The sequence below is a fragment of the Zonotrichia leucophrys genome, unplaced genomic scaffold, assembly GCF_028769735.1.
Source record: "Zonotrichia leucophrys gambelii isolate GWCS_2022_RI unplaced genomic scaffold, RI_Zleu_2.0 Scaffold_50_376499, whole genome shotgun sequence".
In the NCBI taxonomy this organism is placed as follows: Eukaryota; Metazoa; Chordata; class Aves; order Passeriformes; family Passerellidae; genus Zonotrichia; species Zonotrichia leucophrys.
Genome location: NW_026992255.1, coordinates 150882 through 171334, shown reverse-complemented (window position 1 = coordinate 171334; position 20453 = coordinate 150882). Strand labels below are relative to the sequence as shown.

Sequence of the window (20453 nt, the reverse complement as noted above, 5' to 3'; positions counted from 1 at the left end):
GCTTTCCTGGGAGATTTTTCAACATTCCCAGCTATTTATTTAATATGGAGGTGGGAAAAGGTAGGGCAGCTGTGGGAATTTTGAAATATTTTACAAATCCACTATTGTAGCAAGGTGACCCCTGTGGCAGGGAGAAATCATGAGGAGGACTCCATGAATATCAGAAGGCTAATTAATTACTTTATTATACTATATAATTCTATGCTATATTACATTACATCTGAACTGAATCTGCCAAGCACTCAACTGCACACAATTTCGTGACTGTCAGCCGACAGTCCCCACACACACACCGGGATTCAATTGGTCAGTGAATCAAAACACTCACACCAGAATCCAATTACCAATTCCCTTCAGGTAAACAATCTTCCACAATGCATTCCACTTGTGAACAATACAGGCACAGCAAATGAGATAAGAATTGTTTTGATCATTCTTTTCTCTACTTCTCTCAGGTTTAGAGAATGTGAATCCTACAATCCACAAAAAGTAGAACTTAATATTTCCATCCAATTGTGTGCTATCACTCTGGGAGCTACTAAAGGCTATGTTAAAGACAGGCTTTCTAGTACTGGAATTGAAGGCAAACTGGTCTGGGTTTGTGAAAAAGGATGGTAGCGAAAAGCATTGGTTGAATAAAGGCTACAACAACAGGATAGAAAATGCAATATATCGATGCCTTGAAATGATAGAATATTAGGTTCTTACGAGCAAGGGAAGTATGCTACTGTTTTTATCTGTTGTACACATTTTTTATTTCTTCTGCATATAACAGAAGTATTCAAGTATTTTCAGGATTACCGGAATAAAAAAGTTATTAGTGTCTAGTATATTTTTATCCCCCACATTTTAATTGCCATCTTAAGGTGGAGAAGATACTTCTCCCCTTGTGTAAATTATTATATTCCCCCCTTTACCTATGAACCAAAGCCATCTCTTCTAGGAAGAGAATGCAGGGGTAAAATAAAAAGGTGCATTTATCGACTAAAACAATAGGTAGCAAAAGCAAATAAAACACGCATGATCGGGAGCCGCACCCCAGGAATTCCTGGCTCCTCCAGGCGCTCATTCCCATCGTGCAGCGGCGCAGGGAAAAAGCGAAGCGACAGAGGAAGTCCGCCATATTTCTACCTCACCACGCCCGCATAGACAAGCCATTGAAAAGCCCGTCCAGCTGGGCTCGCAGTGTTCATGCTCTAGTCTCCACCTGCCTTCTCTTCCTCTCTGGTAGAGCCCTTTCTATTCGTCTTCCCTCTCTTCCTTACTATCAGGGCAGGAACGAGCCGCGACAGCTCTTCAGCAGCAGTTCTCCTCGCGCGAGGAGTGAGCGACCGTGCCTGGAAAAAAGGTTCACCTTAAGGAAGTTCGCCCGCCAGGCGCACGCTGAGTTTGCCGGGCAGCGGCTTTACCCACTTTCGGAGGAGCCGAACTCTCGCTTTAGGACAGAAGGAGCGACAGGGAAGCGTAATTGACGAGGAGGGGAGGGATTAACGGATATTAGCATTTCCGTGGGGGGTGGTTATTTCGGAGGGCGGCGGGGGTGTAGTTTGCGAGGGATATTCGGGTGGTAGTAGCGGTAGCAGAGGCAGAAGTAGTAGTGAGGGGAGGAGGAAGAGGGGTGTTTGTGCTGAGCAGTTTGGCTGGCGAAGAAAGCACTGCTGTCGCCACGGCTGCAGTGGGGGATGTTTTCATGTTGCTTGGTGCATAATTTAGAGGAGGAGCTGGAAGCGGCGACTATTTGAGGCAGGGAACGGGGGGATTTGTGCTGCTGTGGTCCCGCTTTTTCTTTATCTGTGAGTAGCATCGAGGCAGCTCGCTGCACTTGCCCTACAGTGCCCGGGTGGGGACTTCTGGGTAGAGAGCGTCTTGTCCCCCGGGACTGGTGCTCTGGTGGGGTGTGTGTGCGCGCGCGGTTTTAGGGTGGGGGTTGTGTCTGAACCAGTTAGGAAGAATGACTTTGGAGTCCATGATGGCGTGCTGCCTGAGCGAGGAAGCCAAGGAAGCCCGGCGGATCAACGACGAGATCGAGCGGCAGCTGCGCCGGGACAAGCGGGACGCCCGTCGGGAACTGAAACTGCTGCTGCTGGGTGAGTGTGGGCCACCGTCAGCACACACGCCTTAAGCGCCGCTGGGGTGCAGCCCAGACATTGCTGTCCCGGGCCCTGTCCGGCTGGTCCCCCAATACATTATATGGCGTGGTTGGTTCGGTTTTCCTCAGGCGCCTGCCACCTTCACCGCGGGGCGGCCGTGGAGGTGGTGGCAGTGAACCGCTCGTCGTTTCTCCGCCACCGCGTTGTGTGCGCCTGCTCGTGTGCAGGCTTCGCCGAGGCGCTTATAGCTGGGTAAATAACCGTGGTTACTCTGAGTGGGTTTGATATGGTCGGGAACCCGTCCTTCCAAAATGGAAAGGGAAAGGATAGCTGGTCAGTGGAGGGGGTGTTGGGGGAATATCGGCGATGATGTGTATAGGAGAGTGATGGTAAGGAAGCAGATTAATGAAAGAACTTGCAGGGGGGTTGTTTTGCAGATTTCTGGTGCATTGTTCTCTGAGTCTTAGGTTGCTGGGTCACCAGTTGCATTTTTTTTCATTGTGATTTTTATTCAGTGAGGCAAAATAGGATAAGGGTCTTATGCCCAGATTGTAGACTGACTTTTAAAGCAAAAGGAGAAAAAAATCATAAAGACCAAGATGTATCCGTGAAGGTGAAAAGTAACCTTAAAGTATACTGGTGGATAGCAGGATCTTTAAGACCTTTGGAATTCACCCACTGTTCCAAGAAGTAAAATCTATAGTTTCATTTATCTTTAATTAAAACAGGTTGTTATTTTAGAGCCACGAGTGTGCAAAGGCAATGTTTGTTTAATAGGAATTTGGCTTGTGTTAAAATAAGCTTTTTGATTTAAAACACATTTGTTTGTATATGAGGTGCTCTACTACACACTGTAGTTCTTGTAATACTGCTTCTGTTGTAGACTAGCAGGCCTTGAAATATGTCTGCACCAGTATTTGGGTGTATGGGAATGTTCCAAGTGGATGTGGGATGTTTTTGCCAAAGACTTTAGTCTTGGATCAGGTACATGAAAGTAATTATTTATATTGGGGAAATAAACTGCCTTTACACTAAGGTGATTTAAAAGGAACTAATTTAATGCTTGCTTATGAACGTATTACTTTCTACTTTAAATAATACAGCTTGTCTCCTGTATATGGAGAAAGGTATTGGCATCCTTAACTGATGTAGAAAAAGGAGGGGTGGAGACAGAAACAATGCTACCAGTAATAACATTCTGTCTCATTTCGGCCTAATTTTGGGTTGATGGAAGTGTGTGCTGTGGCTATTTCAAGATCCAAAACCAAGATAAAATAGAGGACAGATAGCTTGCATTTCAAAAATGTTATGGATGTTCAAGTATAATTACTTAACTATATGCATTTGCTGTAGGAGAGGCAGTTGATGTTTGACTTGTTACTTGGGTCAAAATTGTTGCTGCATTTCCTGGTCTTGCATTAATGCTAGAGGTTTCTCCCAAGTTTTTAAAAATGCATGAAACTTACTGAATGGTACCAACATATACTGCACAGAGAAGGAATTCAGAGATTTGATTCCACAGTCAGTAGTACAGATCTGGTATTGTTTTATAAGATCCACCCACTGGTAATGGTAAGTGTATGGTAATGGTAGATTAAGCCCTATTTGTGGCATTACTTCTAGAACAAATGAAATAAAGTGTTTTCAGAGCAAATAGACAAGAAGCCATCACTTAGAAGAAAACACTGATTGCCTGTATGAATGTTTTCTTCATATATCACTGTCTGTATAAACTGTGCTTCTGAACGTGTAAGCATGATGTACATGAAACTGAGGTAAATATTCTGCTTCATACTTGATAGCATATCTGCATTTGAGTAGAAATCAGTATAGAAATTTTTCTTGTGTACACATTTTTCGTGTTGTACTTTGTCAATTGCTGTCACATTTGATTGAAAGTGTTTGTGCACATGTAGCTGTTTACAGTTAATATTGTAAAATGCAGTATAGCAGTAAACCACTGTTGAAGTTACAGGGTTGGATAGAGATTCAAGTTTCAATTTATTAAAAAGCCCCAAACAAACCAAAACTCAAAGTTTCTAAAAATTTGTTTTAATTAGTGTATTTTTTTAGGTATCTGACAGTACTTTCAGTCACTCTCCAGCCTAATCATTTGTTCAGTTCTTAAGTTTTTGTTATTTGTTTGGGTAATTCATATGGTTAGAATGGACAAAATAATTTTTAAAATAGGAAAATAATAATTAAAATTAGGAAACTGGGAAATGTCTGTAGCTGTTTGCTATCCATTTTTTAAATTGACTTGACCTTTACTGTGCCGTTAAGTATCTTTAGTCATCAAAACTTAAAGTAACAGTAGTGCTTAACTTTATTTTATGTAAATGTAAGGCAAACTTTAAAAAAAAGTGCCAACTTCTCAGTCCCACATTGAAAAGTGTTGTTGGATTTAGAAGCCTAAATGGGTTAAAGGCTCTTAAACATGGAACAAAAGGTATATCCTTTTGATGATAAGGTGAAAATGCAGCTTAAGCTGAGCTCAGTTAACTGACCACATGTGCTTTTTGAACTTGTTGCAAGTGTGAAGTAAAAGGTATTAAATCAAAAGGTTTTAAGGACCAAATGAGCATGTCTATGCCATATTTTTTGATCTCGTTTAAAAATTAGGCATACATACAAATGCACATGTATAGCAAATATAAAGTAAAATTCTGTGTCAGAATGGAGGATATTTTTCCCTCCTTTACTTGTAGAAATTGTAGTGCTTCCTTGCAAAATGAAATATTTCCCTCCCATCTATGTTGGTTACTGTTACTGTGTGACACATTATGCTGTGTGCACCTTTCTTGTGTATTAATGATATGTTTTTACTTTTCATGAGATCAGAGTTTAAAATGTTGAAAGCAATTTCTGGAAAACTTTTTGCATGGTAAGATTATTTTAAATTATTAGTTAAAAAATAAACTCTCTCCATGATTAAACATTAAAATACCACTTTTAGGTGCTGCATTGAACATCATTGTCCTGTTTTAATCTACTGTAAAAAATTAAGCAAAGTCTCTCTTACTATTGTAATTCTAAAAAGTGAAAACTCTAGCACATACACTGAAAATAGTTCAGCTAGCACAAGTTGGTTGCAATGTTTAATGTACTTTGGAGCAAATTCAGTCTTCCACTGATTTGATTTTTATCTCCTGTATTTTTGAAATTCTTCTGTATTCCATTACTACTGAACATTTTGTAAAACCTTATGATTGTTCTCCAGAGCATAAAGTTCTTAGCGTTTATTTGTTTTTTGCCATTGTAAATACGTATGTTGCTATAGTACAAAAAAGTCATGTGTTTTTAGTGTTTTATATGGGTATGCACTGAACAATGTACAGTATTCTGCATGCTTATATTTTAAGCATGTATGTACGTATTTATTGTTAAGTAGCAAGAGGCATGTGATCTAACTTTTCTATGTATATAATTTTGACTGTCATCAGTGGAAGTTTTATCTGGTCTCAGAAAGCAATGTTTGGGCTTAAATGTTAGTTTGTAGCCATAAGCCTTCACTACTGATCATAATATGCCTGTAGACTGTATATATTTGTGTTATGCATTATTTTCTCTTCAGGAGTAGCTAAGAAAATAGTCAGCAATATCTATAAATTTTGGCAAAATTAGGTATTGGAGATTAATCAGTGAAGCAAGGTGTCAAATATGAGTATCTTTTAATTATCTATATGTTACCAAAGAAAACAGGTGGGAAGTAAGCCATTTGAATTTCGCATGAATTTCAACTAGTCTTGAGTGGAAAACTTTGTTTGTTTTCCAAACCTATAGGATATATATATATATGTTGTAGAGTTTTATTTGTATACCTGTGGTAGCTGAATGAAAGATTTGTGTACAGAACTCTGTAAATTAGCAGACTTAGACTTCAAAAACCTTGAAGAGGAAGTGGGCCCATCAAGCCAACAATCAATCTTCCTTCTCTGCTGTAATCTGAAATATGTATGCCAATAGTCTCATCTACTTATATAAGTAGATAAACGGATACTACACGTTTTAGGATTTTTTGTACACAATTTAAAAATGCTGGTATTGATTAGCATATCCTAATTGACTATTTTCTTTGCTCTTCATTAAAGCAGAAAATGTAATTATTTTGAAAGAGCGTTGCAACCTTTTCTTATTATCTTGTATTGATCCATACTTATATTTGCACTGAACACTTGCAAATAAGTTTAGGTAATTACAACAGTATGTATTTATGATTAGAAAACAAGCAAATAATATATTATCTTGATGATGTATGTTGAAACTAGATTGGTAAGTATATCTTAATTTGGAGAAGCTGTTTCTAAGGTTATGTAATTTGATTCTGGATGACAAACACTGATCTATCTTATATATATAGATATATACATTCATTTATAAAAATAACTTTTTGAGGAAAACATAAATCATCATATTGATATCTATGTGATATCATGACTTCACATATTCTGGAAAAGAGCATATTAATTTTTTAATGCGTGATAAATGAATATTTTATTTTCAGCTCTTTTAAAGAAGGAGGAAAATCAAAACAAAATAACCGAGAAGAAGATTCTTTATAAGTTATCTACTTTAGTTAATGGAAACTAGTTTAGAACCTCAATACTCAAAAAATTCTGACTTAGTTTTGCTCATATGTCAAAAAATCAAGGGACCCAAAATTTGTACTTCCTTTTAAAAACATTATTGAATTTGTATGAGAGGGAAACATGATAAAACAGAGGACTCTCTCGAGAAGGGACTTTGGGGTATATATTGTAATGTTTAGAAATATTTCTGGTTTTAGCTATTTCAAATTGTTTGGTGTGTAAAGGCAGTGGTAATTTAATAATAGACAGTATTTCTTTTGAAGTACTACGACAATCTGCAAAATTAATTCCAGGAAGGGAGAGCATAATAAGGTAGATGTGTGTTTCTTGCTCTGCTGAATGGATTAATACTCAGGAAATGTGTTCTCATACTTGAACAAGATGGCATGCAGCCATTGCTAATAAAATTATGGGACATTTTTCAACATTCAACTGTTATTTGCTCCACTTATTTAAAAAAGTAACTTGCAAGAATCAAGAGCAACAAAGTAAAATAAAAACTGAGGAAGCACTTGAATATTGGAAATACTATGAAGCCATATAAATAGTATTCTTAAAATCAGAGAAGTAAGTGAGCAGCAGGCTTTAAGTATTGTCTTAACACTGTGCAAAGAAATAAGATACTGAAGGACCCAAGTCTAAGTGATACCACAGTTTGAAAAGTTTTCAAAGTTCCCAGGGAAGTTCTAGGAACAATATATATCTGTAGGTTCTTTTCTTTTTTTTTTTTTTTTAATGCTAAATTTGAGAATAGAATAGTTCAATTGGAAGGGGCTTAAAATAATCATCTAGTCCAAATGCCTGACCACTTCAGGGTGGATCAAAAATTAAAGCCTGTTATTAAGGGCATTGTCCAAATGCCTCTTTAACATGGACAGGCTTGGGGCATCGATCAGATCTCTGGGAAGCCTGTTCTGGCGTTTGACCACCCTCTGGCTAAAGAAACACTTCCTAATGTCCAGTCTAAACCTCCCCTGGTGCAACTTTGAACCATTCCCACACATCCTCTCATAGACATTTTGTCCAGAATGATACTAGCACACAGATGGATAAACATGTCATGCAATGGATGAGCACCTGGCTCATGGGTCAGGCACAAAGGGTTATAGTGAATGGGGTAACATCAAGCTGCTGACCCATCACTAGTGGGGTTCCACAGGGCTCCATCTTAAAGGCAGTTCTCTTCAACATCTTCATAAATGACTTGGACGCATGACTGGAAGGGATACTAAGCAAGTTTGCAGATGATACAAAAGTGGGAGGAGCTGTTGACTCCCTTGAAGGCAGGGAGGCCCTGCAGAGAGACCTCAACAAATTAGAAGACTGGGCAGTCACCAACTGCATGAAGTTTAACAACGGAAAGTGCTGGATTCTGTACTGAGGATGGGGCAGCTCTGGATGTATGGACAGACTTGGGAATTAGATGCTGAAGAGCAGTGCTGCAGAAAGGGATCAGGGAGTCCTGGTCAATGGAAAGTTGAATATGAGTCAGCAGTGCCCTGGGGTGCATCAGGCACAGCATCACCAGCCAGTTAAGGAAGGTGATTGTCCAGCTCTGCTCTGCACTGGGGCAGCCTCACCTTAGATATTGTATGCAGTTTTGGTCACCACAATATAAGAAAGCTATAAAGCTACTAGAGAGTGTCCAAAGGAGGGCAATGAAGATGGTGAGGGGAAACCATATGAGGAGCAGCTGAAGTCACTTGGTCTGTTCAGCCTGGAGGAAACTGAGGGAAGACCTCATTGCAGTCTACAGCTTCCTTGTGAGGGGAAGAGGTGTCTTGGTCCCTCTGTGAGCCTCTCAGTAACCCTCGGCCAGTCCCGAGTCAGCAGACACGGGGGGGGGGGGGGGAGGGTGGTGGCAGCCCCGACACAGCCGACAGCAGGGAGACACTCTCTCGTGCCCCAAGGGTACTGAGGGCACCTAGGCTAGTTGCCTTGGCAGCAGAAGAGACACTAGAGACATCGGTAGAAGATAAAGAGCTGACTCTTAGCAGGGGTTAATCCAAGGTTTTATTCAGGGGCTCAGGGGAGCTCCTGCACCTTAGGGGGCCTCCTGCTGAGAGCACCGGGAGATGTGCCAAGGTTACATTTAAAGGGAGGTGGAAACCAAAAGTAGATAACATTTTACCAACCAATAAGTGACCCTAAGGAAAATATACTGGGGGATAGACATATAGGACAGTGTATGGGGCAAGGCTTGGGGGGCTGACCCCTAGCTTCTGGCTAATCACTTGATGACCTGGACTGAAACTTCTAGATGGAGGGATGGGATGCTGAGTGATTGACAGAGAGCCAGGGTGGCGATTTGGGGATGATCTCATCCCAGGAGAGGGATAACACAGGTGAAGGGAGAGGGGTACAGTTTGGGATAAACCATTTGGGAAAAATATGGGGATACAAAACAAAACTACTTCAAAGTATTACAAAGTATAAAAATGCACTACAACAAAGAGGAAGGGCAGACACTGATCTCTTCTCTGTGATGATCAGTGAAAAGAACCAAGGGAAGGCCTTGAAGTTGTGTCAGGGCATATTTGGGTTGGATGTTAGGAAGAGGTTCTTCACACAGAGAGTGGTTGGGCACTGGAACAGGCTCCCCAGGGAAGTGGTCACAGCACCAAGCATGCCAGAGTTCGATAAGTATTTGGACAACGCTTTTGGTACATGGTATGACTCTTGGGGATGGTCTTGTGCAGGGCTGGGAGTTGGACTTGATTATCCTTGTGGGTCTCATCCAACTCAGCATATTCTGTGATCTTGTCTGGATACCAGGGAGAAGAGATCAGCACTTCCCTCTCCACTTCCCCTCCTCAGGAAGCTTCAGAGAGCCATGAGGTTGCCTCTCAGACTCCATTTGTCCAAACTAGACAAACCGAGAGTCCTCAGCCACTCCTCACAGGACATGCCTTCCAGCCCTTTTACCAGCTTTGTTGCCCTCCTCTGAGGGCACTTCAAGGACTTTCAAATCCTTTTTTAATTGTGGGGTAAAGAAGTGCATGCAGTACTCAAAGTGAGGCCACTCCAATGCTAAATACAGAGAGATAGTCACCTCTATTGACCAGCTGGTTGTGCTGTGTTTGATGCATCCCAGGATGTGTTTTTGCCCTCTTGGCTGCCGGGGTACACTGCTGACTTCAACTGAGCCTGCTGCTGACCTTCACCCCCAGCAGGGCTATTCTCTAGCCACTCTTCTCCCAGTTTATACTCTTAAATTGTTAATCTGAATGTTAATTCTCTGGTCATGTTAGAGAACATTGGATAAGAATTCCTGAAACTACTTCTATCCATGTTTCTGGGTAAATGGGTTTCAGCCAGAAAGACAGAAGTTTTCTGTAGCAGCAAATGCTAACTTATAATGCCAGAAAAACTCAAATGCATGAATGCTGAGAAAGGTGTCAGGTGGTTTTAGGAACCTATCAGGCTTGGGAAACTGAGGATCTAATATGGGACTTTGTTTTTTCTAAACCCTGATATTTGCTTTACTAAGTATTAGGCATGTCACTTCATCTCATAGACCAGGACAATGTTAGCAATAAAAATTCAGTGCTATATCTGGATGGGATGGAGTTAATTTTCCTCATAGTAGTCTGTATCATACTGTGTTTTGGATTTGTGACTAAACCAGTGTGGATACCATCAATGTTTTGGCTATTGCTGAGCAGTGCTTTCACAGTGCTAAGATTTTATCCTTTTTTGCCCCACTCTGCCCCCTCCCCCTCCCTTCCCCCATCCCTGATCTCAAGTCATTAAGGGGGGTGGGGGGGCTGGTAGGATGTGCTCAGCAACAAAAGATCTGGGAAATAAGGAGGAAAGAGAAATGCCATTTATCTTCCTAAATAGCATTGTACATGCTGAGGCTCAAAAAGTGTCAAAACAGCCTCATTTTGCTTTACTTAAATGAGTAGCTTTTTCTTCACCTGTTAAACGATCCTTATCTTGATAGACAATGGCAAAAAATGCACTCTTGAGCTAAAAACTCTTACAGATCAACATGCTTGCACAATTCTTGGTATGTTATAAAAAATAACTTTCCCCTGTGAAACATTGTCCTGTTCTTACCTTGAATTTCTCCAGGATTTGCTTCTAGTCACTTGTTATATTTTGACCTTTGATATTAGATATATGACCCATGGGCCCTTAGAAACTGAGACCAAGATAGTAATTAATCTTTGTATCGATTATGAAGCTAAATTAATTGATTTCCTAATGCTAATTGTAGGGTGAATTTTTGAGTCCTTTAATCATTCTTATAATTCTCATCCTTTCCAACATCACTTCTAAATTACAGACTATGAGAAATGAGCACTGAGATGTATACATTCTTTGCTACAAGGGCAGAAGTAAAATTTTTCTTGTGATAGTTGAGATGCCACTGTTGAGATTTGTACAAGGAAAACAATGACCTTTTTAGTTATGGCATCAAACTATTCATCTTTAAATGGCTATGTACCATAACTAAAATATTCTTCAAAACAATTGCATTTCAGGGTGGGTTGATTGACCATTTGCAACCTGCTTTCCCTATTCCTATATAGTTAACCTTATATTTACCTGTATTCAGAAGCACAGTCTCTGCCTGTTCCTGGTTTACGGGTTATTCATCATCATATCCTCTTTGTAATTTACCAGTTCACAGCTTTTGTATCACCTACAGATATTGTCAGTAGTAAGTTAAGAGGTATTTTTTTAATCTCATGGGAAAAGATATTTAAGTTTCTTATCAGAATAGGGATATCACTGGGATCCTGTTAGAAACAAAGCTGCCTGAGGACTTTCTCTTATGTAATTTAATACTTTCTGCTTAAAGAAGGAATGTGTGCTGTTTGTTTGTTGTATGATACCAAATCAGTTGCTTAGCAGAAGCCTAGTTCCTCAAAACTGCTGCATTTATGAACCAAACCACTAGAACTGTTGTAACTGCTTAACTCTTGGTATGCAATCTCTCCCACGTCCCATTCTCATCCTTGGGGTTTTGGGGGTTTTTAGTGATATTTCAAGATTTATGACAGAAGGGCTTCTTGATCAGTTATCCTTTTGATAAGAGGTGTCCTGACTTACTGAGTAACGATAATGTTCTAACTTTAGTAACTGCTCTGTAACATCTTCAGTAACTGCTGTAGTGGAAACTCTTTCGGCGTCACTTTAAATATGATCTGTGTTTCCCTAAAACAAAAACAGAAATATTTGCAAACTGTATGTGGATCTTTTGGTGTTAATATGAAGAACCATATCCATTTAATAGAGGACCAATGCAGTTTTAAGTTTTTAGTTTTTGGTTGGGTTTTTTTTTGCATGAAAATATGAAGTTTAGAAAACAACAAAAAAAAGCCCTTCCCCAGTCTTTGGAACCCTTTAGTTATTCATTTGACTTCTCTTCCCCCCTCCCTCCCCCTTAACAATTTTTAATACTTCTGAAGGTTTTAACTTGCCTATTTCAACTTTCTCTTTACATCCCCTCTTATCCAAATTACTTTTACTGTTTTTCATGCTTTCTTGTTTTGTGGAATTGAGGCTGTCTAGGTATTTAATGAAATGTTATGAAATGTCTCTTAGCTGTTCCCATTTTAAATTTAATTGCAGCTGTTCTCACTCCTAATTCTGTCAGGTTTTGTTCAAGTATCTCTCATGAAACATGAAGTATTTGTACTACTAGTTTTGGACTTTTTTTGCTTGCATATAATAAATGTAATCAAGTCATAATAACACCCTCTAAAAATTACTTTTTACTTCAGTTCTGCCGCAAGTTCTTTTTCTTCATATGATATGATGTATTTCTGTATGGTGCTTTTCTGTGTTAGAAAATCATCATTTCTGAAATACAGACATTCCAATGTCATTTGACTGGGACTTGTAGTATCAATTATGTTGCCCTGGGAGACTCTTACCTCCTTCTGTTTTCATTAAACTGTTTAAAGAACCCCACTCAGTTGTTTGTCAAATCACCTGTGACATGGTCATCTGACATGGTTCTAGCTTTTGTGTCAATTCTTTCTATTAGATTTTAAAGTGAAAACCGTAAAGATTGCTGTCTAGAAGCCAGTTTTGAAGCACAGAAATGTTAATCACTGCACTTTGACTCATGTAAATCTTTGCTTCGATTATATCTCCCTGTTTAAATTTAATTTGTATATTAGCAAGCTTTTGGATTTACCACTGTCATGGTTTGAGCCTGGCACAGAGCCAGTGCCCCCCATGAAAATGCCTCACCCTGGTGTCTGCTGTGAGATGTGACCAGGAATAAGCAAAACAGGCTCTAACTTAAACATAAAGAACACTTTATTACCTAAACTACAGGAAAATAGGGAAAGAAAAAAAAAGAAATTGAAAACCTTACAAAAAAAACTTTCCTCCTCCCCACTCCCTGACTTTCCCAATCCGATACATTCTCCCAAAAAACACCAACTGCCCAGCCCTGGCACGACACTTTAGTATACTCAAACTTCAGTTCATGAAGAGGAAAGGAGTCTTTCTCGTTCCATAGGCTTCTCGTGGAAACACACTGAAAACCTCGTGTGCTTCCCTGTCACTTCGGCACCGCCCGGAAAGTCCATTTGCCGCTTGTGACATCTTCCTTCCATGCTCAGTGCTCTCACCACCGAGACATGGCCAGAGCTGCTTTTAGGGTTGTCTTTCAAGGATGCCTTGTCTCACTCCAAAAAGGCACAGTCTCTGCTTTTGGGACATCTGTCCCCCCCATATTTTTCCAACCCCCTGGGGCCGGGGGGTCCTCACGAAGAACCTTCCTGGTTTTGAGGCACTGCCTCCCCCTAAATGCAGTCTGTGTCACAGGAACAACTGAGTCCATAGCCACGAGAAAAGTCCAGCCAAAAGGCCACTCCAAATCATCTCTCCCCATCCAATCATCTCCACATTCTTCGGGCCAGGTCTTTATCTTATCTCATCTCTTATCTCCCTTCTTATTCAGCTTCGAGGAGGATTAGCATTTTTGCAAGGCCCCAATCATGCAAGAAAGGGTTAAAAGTTTTCAGTCTCTGTCTGTCCTGGGACGAGATGATACTCCCACACGTGCTGCTGCTGCGGCCGGCCGGGCACTCTCCCTCCCCCCTTCTTCTCTTGGCTGGCTGCCATCACATTCGGTGCCGCCGGCTCTCTCTCTCTCTCTCTCCGGGGGGGGGGGGCTGGCTGCCCGAGGGCTCGATGTCTCTTGGGGCTCCTCCACCCTTCCATCCTTGAAAGCCCCCTCAACCCCCCTCTCTGTCCAGGCCCCGGGCCTACCGCATGGCTGCCCCTCCCCCACCCAGCAGCAAGGCTGGACGGGGGAAGAGATCTGACCTCTTCGAAGCGACGTCCCAAGAGAGAGTGCCAAGGGCAGTGCCTTGCTTTTAACCCCTGTGTATTCTCGGAGGTGTGTCCAAACCCCACTGGCCACACCGGACGCCAGTCTCAAACCCAAAACCTTCATTGGTTTGACCACAGCTTCCCAGAATTCCCACTCCTTCCTGGTCAAACCACGACAACCACCTATGCATCTAGCATTTTTGTAGACAGTTAAATTTCCTCTTTTAATTTGATGCTTTGTTCAATTTTAATCTTATTTTTATTTTTTTCCTGCTAAATAAGTACACTATTGTTTTCCCTCTCATCCTTCTCTTTCAGTAGTGAAATAATACTCTGGCCTCTTTGTCCAGTCTGTCTTTCTGAATGTTTTTAATTTTAACAATGGGAACTATCCAAATTCTGCAACTCTTTCTTCCACATACATCCAGTGATGCTCTATCATATATTCTTTACCTGTCCAGGAATTTACCTTTAGGTGACCTGGTGGGGTTTTTTTTCTCCTGGTATGTAACAAAATTGTCATTTAAATTTGATGCCAAGCTAATAAATGTAGAATGTTTAGATATTTATTATTTGGAATAATTGCAATTATTTGTTTATTGGCAAAACTGAAGTATCATCAGTGGATATTCACAGATGACATGTTCACATATGTTCACTTTTGCTGTCATTGTCTGTGTTAAGCAAGTTCCTTCATCTGTTGTCAGGGACTTACATCCAAATAGAGTGCACATTAATGAAATAGCTATCCCAGCCATATGCACCTACCCCTTGGGATACCTGCAGACTTCTCTTATGTACTGTATGTGCTGTGTTCATGGCTTGTCTACCTCATGAGTACAATATGACTATAAATTAATGTCTTTGTGAAAGGAGCAATGCTTGGTGAATGTTGGCAGTAGCTGTTTAGCATGTCTGTGAAATATGAAAAAAGTGTTGTTACACCTTGAGAAACAATGACTTTAGAGGACTATTAGAAGGCCTTCTGCAATTTCTGCAAAGGGTCCAAGTTTGTCCTTAACAGCTGTGTGGCTCTTGTTCTCCTGAAGGAATTGAATGCTCCAGGACTTAACTGCAAGTGGAAGCGTCTGGGATGCTTACTGTTTAAGAAAAGTTCAGACCCTAGGTTCTGAATTTATTAAAATTTATTACAGGTTGAGCTGAGTGCCTCCAGACAGACCCTAAACAAAGAAATCCCTGTGCCTTTATACCTTCACAGTCTGTGCACCTGATCTTCACATGCTCTTGTGCCTTGCACACACCTCTTGGTCCAATGGTGATTTGTGGTCTGGGGTCTTGTAACACCTCACTGATTTTATCCACACGGGCCGTGCCAACTTTAGTAGTCCCACATCTGTGCTCATCCAGCTCCACAATATCTTTGGGACTTTTCTCAATTCTGAGGGTATTCCAAAATAATTTCTGGTTATACCTTCTTACATTTTTTCTTTTATCACATTCATTCCCATAACAATTAAATCTATTCCTTCTGGTGCCAACCTTATTTCTATATCCAAAGCCTGCAACAGATCCCTTCCCAAGAGACATACTGGTGAGTCCTCAGCTATTACATTTTCCCCATACGCTCTTATTTCCAATCTTTTGTTTCTATCCTGAAATTTTTTTTGCCGACACTGTCACCAATAAATTCCCTTCCTGTTCCTTTATCTTTCTTTTCACCTTCCATTCTTCCACCTTTTACCTTTCTTCCCTTCCATCGTATACAAACATGGCTACACTCAATATTTTTTTACATGTTTACACTTTCACCATACTAGATTTCACAGAATCACAGAATCACTAGGTTGGAAGAGACCTTTAAGATCATCGAGTCTAACCCATGCCCTAACACCGCCTCGACTAAATCATGGCACTGAGTGCCACATCCAATCTCACAAAAGCTGAAAATAAAGCACATGAGCCTTTATATATACATTTAAACTTGAAACAGCTCTAAACAGCATCCTCCCTTAGCCTTGGCATTTTACTTCCCCAAGCTGTTAATTCTCCTGAGGACCACAGATAATGGTTGTAAAATGCTAACACTGGGGCACTACTTGGCAGAACCCTACGTTGCATAGCAGCGGGATTTGGCACCATGTGCAGGAACGTAGGATACAACTCTGCATTTTGCAGCAGCGGGGAGGTAGGAGCAGGAGCAAGTGAAGGGACAGTGAGCAAAGTGACAGAAGGAGATAAAGCAGCTGCAGTTTGCCAAGGTAGGGGGTAGAAGAAAAAGCAAGCAGAGTGGGTGAAACAGCCGCAGCAGCTGCAGTGTAGGGAGGAACATCCTCCCCCATTTCAGATACTAGTTCTGTGATTGCAATCATCATTTGCTTTCTGACTTTGTTTTAGGTTTTCTCCTTGCATAAGCCAAATTATCCCATATAAAGAAATAACACATATGATTAGAATGATGATTTTCTAAAGATATTCCTAAAGATGTTTGATGGTTTTGATCAAATGTGTACCTCAACCTGGCCAGGTTTTCTATGGATTTATCCTTGTTTTTGTAGTGACAGATGGGCATTCCTCCTGATGCAATTCTATAGCATACTTTTTCAACAGTTCTTTTGTTCCAGACTTTTGTTTTTGTTTTGTTTTATTTGTTTCTTCAATTCTGGAGGATTTCAGCCAAGGGCATCCCCTTCTCTACTCTGGCCATATTCCCCAGTTTTACCTTGTTTCAGAGCTCTAACCCCAAATTTTCTTTTTACCTAATTTCAGTGACTTGAACTCCAAATTTCTTTTTTACCAAGATACAGGTACCATTTTTCAGAGGACTTAAAACTCTCTTCGACAAACTCCTTGTCATCTCTTCTAGAGTAAGACTGGACTCAAACCTGCCTCCTTGGAATGCTGAATTTGAACCTGCATCCCACTTGCCTCTGTGTCAGAATTTAAACTCATTCTAGAGAGAAAGCTTCCACTGCAAAGAGCCCACATGAACTCACCTGTCTGCCAGCAGTATGGATATTTGGAGTCGGGCGGATCCAGAGGCAAGACCTAGGATCCCATCTGAGTTGCTGTTTGTTTAAGAAAAGTTCAGACCCTGGCTTCTGAGGCAGAGTTGGTTTATTTCAGCTTGAGCTGGTGGCTCCAGAGAGGGACCCCGAACAAAGAATCCTGTGCCTTCATACCCTCACAGTCTGTGCACCTGATCTTCACATGCTCTTCACGTGCCCCAGGCGTGCCTCTTGATCCAATGGTGATTTGTGGTCTGGGTCTTCCAATACTTCATTGGATTCTTTCTTCATGTCCACCTGGGCAGGCCATTAACTGCTCTTATCTTCCAGCTTGGGCCAGCCTTGGGGCCCTCTAGGGTCTCAACCCTTCTCTGAAGGTATCCAATCTTCCTCTGTTTTCTCCCCTGCTTAGCAATTCATGCTGACTGAGTTCTTTTAGAGTTCACCTCTGCTAAGTTTTGAGCAGAGCCTACTCATGCTAAGCTGTAAGTTACAATTAAGCTTAAATTTACCCAATTAATTTCTAATATTCTATAAGTAATTTTTTAAAGTAAATTTATAATCCCCAGCACTTACAGTACATCTTCTCTCTTTGATCATAGTCTAGCTTTTGGACATGGCCAGACAATCTCACCAAGATGAGGATTTGGAGCCTGTGGGACTATGTTGTCCTACGTGCTTGTGGTGACTAGCAGGTTATGTATAATTTTCAGATGTGAATAAACATAGCTGAAGCATGGTTGGGATTTGACTCCTGCTCTCCAGCGCTGACACATGCAGTCTGAGCTCTTGTACTCCCTGAAAATGAGTTTCCTTGTGTAGTAGAACTTTTAAACCCCTGACTCGTTCTGCTTGGTGGGCAGGGATTTTGAGGCTAGTGAGTTCACAGTGAGCATGCTGCAGCATCATCTTGCAGATGTGTATGAGCTATGTTACCAGTTCACCCAGACATTTAATTAGTGTGGCTGGAATCTTACTATGCTGTTCCTCACCTATCAGTTCCTTGTGTGCCTAGGGATTTATAAAATATTATTTTGCAGACACTCCTGGGCCGCTATGACTGGCTGCTTGAGGAAAATCTGTGAAAACCTTAGTTCTGCAGTTTTCAGGACTTCCAGCAGTAGTAGGCCAGCAGACTTCTCAGGGAATAGCACCCTCTGCTAGTAGTCTTTCATGTGGGGTAGACAGCAGGATATCTTGTTACTTTGGATTACGGGCTCCAATAGATAGCCTAGGTCTGTGTTTCAACTGAGCTCTGAACATCTACAGGATTGAAGCAGAATGCAGCTTCAAGTAGTTGACTGTAAGCCAAGAGGCATTAAGAATTAACCTGGTGTAATAAACCCCAGTGTGGTCAACTTCATACCACACCAGTACCAACATCTCCTGATAAATAAGGTTTGATCATTATAAAAAACTCAGCTTTTCTGCCCAGTGCTCAGAGGTTCAGTCTACTGCCAGCAAATTCCCTTTGCACACAAAACAAAGCCTTTAAGTAACTATATTGGGTTTCCATGGACAGGTTTTGGTAATGGGAAGGCTATTGGGGTGGTTTCTGTGAGAAGCTACTGGAAGCTTCCTCCATGGCTGGCAGAGCCAATGCCAGGTGGCTTCAAGATGGACATGCCACTCACCAAGGCCGGGCCAATCAGAAATGGCGGTAAATACATCTGTGATAATATATTTGAGACGAAGAAAAAACCAAACAAGGTATTGCCCAGATGTAATTGCAGCCAGTGAAGAGCAGGATGAGAATATGTGAGAGGAACAGCTATGCAGACACCAAGGTCAGTGGAGAAGGAAAGGCAAGAGGTGCTCCAGGCACTGGAGCTGGGATTCCTCTGCAGCCCATGGTGAAGACCATGGTGAAGCAGGCTGTCCCTCTGCAGCCCATGGAGGACCACAGGAATGCAAAGATTCACCTGCAGCCCCTGGAGGAGACCCACACCAGAGCAGGTGGATGCCTGAGAGGAGGCTGTGACCCCGTGGGAGGCCCGCGGTGGAGCAGGCTCCTGGCAGGGACCTGCAGACCCATGGAGAGAGGAGCCTACGCTGGAGCAGGTTTCCTGGTAGGGCTTGCGACCCTGTGGAGGACCCACAGTGGAGCAGGCTGTGCCTGAAGGATTGCACCCCAGGGAAGAGTGACCCACATTGCAGCAGTTTGTGGAGAACTGTTGCCTATGGGACAGACTCGCCTTGGAGAAGTTCATGGAGAACTATCTCCTGTGGGAGGGACCCCATGCTGGAGCAGGGGAAGGACTCCTCTCCCTGAGCAGTAGCAGAAAGATGAACTGACTGTAACCCCCATTCCCCATCTCCCTGTGCTGCTGAGGGGGAAGAGGCAGAGCTGGGAATGAGGGAGGGGTGGGGGGAAGGTGTTTTTAAGGTCTTATTTTACTTCTCATTATCTTGCTCTGATTTTGTTGAATAAATTCAATTATTATCTCTAATTCTAGTCTGTTTTGCCCATGATGGTAAACAATGAGTAATCTGTCCTTGTCTTTATCTCAGCTCATGAGCACTTCATTATATTTTCTCTCCCCTGTCCAGCTGTGGAGGGGGATGATAGGCTTTGGTGGGTCCCTGGCATCCAGGCAGGGTCAACCCACTACAGTCTTTTTGGTGCTGTGACTCAGATAATGATTTTGAGATAAGGATAGTAATTGGGAGAGGTAAAGGGGAAAACAAGTACTGAACAATGTTAGAGAATAGAATGATCATGGGAAATTAACATTCTCATCTCTTTCCTTCCCAACACTTACTAATGTAAGCGTGCTATAAAGTCAGATCTTGCAAAGGCCAAGATCTACCTGTAGGTTCCTTTTTAAATGTAAAACTGCTTTTCGGTGCCCTTGTGATAACTAGGCAGTGAAATCCTTGAAGACAGTTAGACCTTGACAAATAGGAGATTTTTAGCCTTGAATTAATCATTCTTGGCTCTTAGCAATTATTTTCTAAAAAGGGCAAGCAGACTTTGGATTTTTCCTATTAATCCCTCCTAGTGTTCCTCCATTATCGGAAGAGGCAGGGGAAAGGGCACATTGTGCGAACAGAAGCCACCCCTGTAGAACCCTGCTACTAAAATCTTGCCACACAAACCCAGTACATCTAGAAATAAGATTTAGGCTTGCATTTGTAAATTAAGGTTTTCCTTCCTGCCATTCTCCTTTTTAATTGCCTTACTAATGATTACTCTTTCTGGAGATTGTAGGTCAGGATCTTTCTCACTGTTTTCCAATTTGGATGATGATTCTGTGATTTAATTGAAGAGATTAAATCTATAGGAAGATGACTTGAAACCAGACAGGAAATAATTGATTCCCTTATCATTTTCTCTCAGAGTAGAGGAGAGAAAATTATTCTCTCTGAGTGGTTTTTAAATTAAAAACCTCACTGGCCAATTGATATTGCAAATTCAAGCTTTTAATGATTTCACAAAATCTTGTTCTGAAATTGGGCAGACTTAAAAGTCTGTCAGCAAGCAAGGTAGATTTGTTTTCTAATAA

At 41.4% G+C, this 20453-nt stretch overlaps 1 protein-coding gene across 4 annotated transcripts in view; it reads left to right on the top strand.

The window, feature by feature from the left end:
• The first annotated feature begins 1569 nt into the window (after positions 1-1569).
• The window catches only part of LOC135460510 (guanine nucleotide-binding protein G(q) subunit alpha-like), a 125916-nt gene continuing 107032 nt past the window's right edge, over positions 1570-20453 (top strand). For all 4 annotated transcript variants that reach the window (XM_064737366.1, XM_064737368.1, XM_064737369.1 and 1 more), the window contains exon 1: positions 1570-2087. In XM_064737366.1, coding sequence (XP_064593436.1) covers positions 1952-2087 — 136 coding nt within the window. In that variant the 5' untranslated portion in view covers positions 1570-1951. The remainder of the gene's footprint in view (positions 2088-20453) is intronic.